This window comes from Mandrillus leucophaeus, unplaced genomic scaffold (genome assembly GCF_000951045.1).
Source record: "Mandrillus leucophaeus isolate KB7577 unplaced genomic scaffold, Mleu.le_1.0 Scaffold20, whole genome shotgun sequence".
NCBI classification, from domain to species: domain Eukaryota; kingdom Metazoa; phylum Chordata; class Mammalia; order Primates; family Cercopithecidae; genus Mandrillus; species Mandrillus leucophaeus.
The window spans coordinates 3,876,188-3,879,104 of record NW_012102032.1 but is presented as its reverse complement, the minus strand read 5'-3'; the positions used below and the strand labels follow the sequence as shown (position 1 = coordinate 3,879,104).

Here is a 2,917-nt window from a genome sequence, read left to right as displayed (position 1 = left end):
TAGATAGATAGATAGATAGATAGATAGATAGATAGATAATAGATAGACTTTCCTAAAGATTAGAGGGCACAAGGAGAAGCTCCTTATTTCCTTATGAGACACCTGGTCTTTGGCCATTTAACTGCTCCTCCATCCTTACTCCTCTCTCCCTCCCACTGTAGACCGCCATCTCCAGATTATTCTCCCTTTATTACCCAGAGGAACTCAGCCCTACCCACGCTCCTCACCTCAAACCTGCATTCCTAAAACCTTCAAAGTTGCTCTGTGAAGTAAAAAGCTCCTCATTCATTCGAAGCCCCCCTTCCTAGAAGGCGATTGGGTTATAATTAGCAAAATGTTACTGTGTAGTGTGTCACCACTAGCCTTTGTCACAGTCCTGTGATAGGCTTTATTCTCATGTTCATAGGTAAGAAGACTGAGGCTCAGAAGTGTTAAGTAACTTGTCCAAGGTCACACAGCTAAAAAGTGTGTATATGGAACTGAGAGTCAAACCTATGATTCAGCACCCCCTCCCCATCCCTCTCCACCTGACAGGAAGGAGAGCTTGTTGATGGGGGGGTCCTGTGGGGCACCATCATTTCTTTGTGCAGGTTACTGGGTCCTGGGGCTGTTAGGGAGAATCTACCTTTCTGTCTTCTGGGCTTTCAGGAGATTCTCGAGCTTCAGAGCATACTCTGCTGGCCACGTCCCACACCCTCTTTCTCCGCGAGCATAACCGGCTGGCCAGAGAACTAAAGAGACTCAACCCTCAGTGGGATGGAGAGAAGCTCTACCAGGAAGCCCGGAAAATCCTGGGAGCCTTCGTGCAGGTAGGGAGGCCCAGGAGCACTGTCATCCGGACCCACCTGGCTCCCACTCCTGACTCTGCCCTCTGCTCACTGCTGCGCCTCCGGCTCCCTCTTCTGTTCCCACACCGTTTCCCCGGCCTCTCTGCTGCTTCTCTCCTGTTGTCTCGTCCTTTGAAATCCCCCTCCTTTCATTTCTTCAGCTTCTCTGTCTCAAAATGAATCTCTGGATTCGGAGTGTTGAAAAGTCACTTGTGCGTTGGTCCCTTCAGTGTGCCTGCCCGGTGCCATCACTGGACTGTAGGCTCCTTCACTCCCCGGACTGCTACACCGCAGTGATTTGGATTATTTTGATTTGATTGTCTTCCTTTTTAATTGTCTACATCTAAGCCCATCTCATGGGCATACTCAACAGATATTGTTGATTGGCTGATCAACTAACTAGAAGAGACTTACAAAGGTTGATGTGTTGATATTAACCGTGCACATATTTTTTAAACATTTTATTTTGAAATAATTATAGATTCTAATATATTGCAATAGGAGGGGGGTTTCAAAGGATGAGACAATAGGAGAGAAGCAGCAGAGAGGCCAGGGGAAACAGAGGTTTGGGAAGAGAAAAGGTAGCTGGAGGCGCAGCAGTGAGCAGAGGGCAGAGCCAGGAGTGGGAGCCAGGTGGGCCCCGGTGGCAGGGCTTTTGGGCCTCCCTCCCTGCAGATGATTAGATTCTAAGAGTTATACAGGAATCTTAAAAAAATGTACAAGGAGGTCCCATGCACCCCTCACCCGGTCTCCTCCAGTGCTAATGTCTTACATAACCAAGATACAGTGGCAAAACCAGGAAGTTAACATTCATATAAACCATAGAGCTTACTCAGATCTCACCGGTTATAAATGTAATCATCTCTGTGTGTGTGTGTGTCTGCACAGCTCTATGCAGTTTTATCACATATGTAGCTTCAAGTAACCACCACAATAAAGACTCTTAACTGTACTGTCCCCCCAAAACTCCCTCATGCTATCTCTTCATAGCCACCTCCACCCTCACCCCTATATCCGTAACCCCTGGCAACCACTGATCTGTTCTTCATCTCTATAATTATGTTATTTCACAGATGTTATATATATGGAATTATGTGACATGTGTCCATCTGAGATGGGCTTTTTTCATTAAGCATAGTATCTTTGAGGTTCATCCATGCTGTTGTGTATATCAGTAGTTCATTCCTTTTTGTTGCTGAGTAGTATTCCATGGTATGAATGAACTATAGTTTGTTTAACCATTCAACTTTTGAAGGGCATTTGGATAGTTTCCAGTTTGAGATTGTTATGAATAAAGCTACTATAAACATTCAAACATAAGTTTCTACATGAAAATAAATGTTTATTTCTTTGAAATACATGCCTAAGAGTGCAATTGTTAGGTCACATGCTAAGTCCATTTTTAGGGTTTTTAAAAAATTTTTTAATGTTTTTAATTTTGTGGGTACATAGTAAGCGTCTATATGTATGGGGTACATTGGATGGTTTGATAAGGGCATACAATGTGAAATAAGCACTTCATGAAGAATGGGGTATCCCGCCGGGTGCAGTGACTCATGCCTGTAATCCCAGCACTTTGGGAGGCCGAGGTGGGCAGATCATGAGGTCAAGAGATCGAGACCATCCTGGCCAACATGGTGAAACCTCATCTCTACTAAAATACAAAAATTAGCTGGCCGTGGTGGCACGTGCCTGTAGTCCCAGCTACTCAGGAAGCTGAGGCAGAAGAATTGCTTGAACCCAGGGGGTGGAGGTTGCAGTGAGCCAGGATCGCACCTCTGCACTCCAGCCTGGGCAACAGAGTGAGACTCCATTTCAAAAAAAAAAAAAAAGAGTTATCCATCCTTCCAGGCATTTATACATTGAGTTGCAAACAATCCAGTTACACTCTTATTTTAAAATGTACAATTAAGTTATTCTTAACTATAGTCACACTGTTGTGCTATCAACTAGTAGGTCTTACTCTTTTATTTATTTATTTATTTATTTATTTATTTATTTATTTTTAATTTTTTTTTTTTTTTTGAGACAGTCTTGCTCTGTCGCCCAGGCTTGCTTCCTTAGCCTCCTGAGTAGCTGGGGTTACAGGC

General features: G+C 44.0%; 1 protein-coding gene across 3 annotated transcripts in view; it reads left to right on the top strand.

Moving 5' to 3' along the window:
- Window positions 1–2,917, top strand: part of LPO (lactoperoxidase) — a 36,860-nt gene that overhangs the window by 15,992 nt on the left and 17,951 nt on the right. For all 3 annotated transcript variants that reach the window (XM_011979212.1, XM_011979211.1, XM_011979210.1), the window contains one exon: window positions 649–809. In XM_011979212.1, the coding sequence (XP_011834602.1) occupies window positions 649–809 (161 nt within the window). The remainder of the gene's footprint in view (window positions 1–648; window positions 810–2,917) is intronic.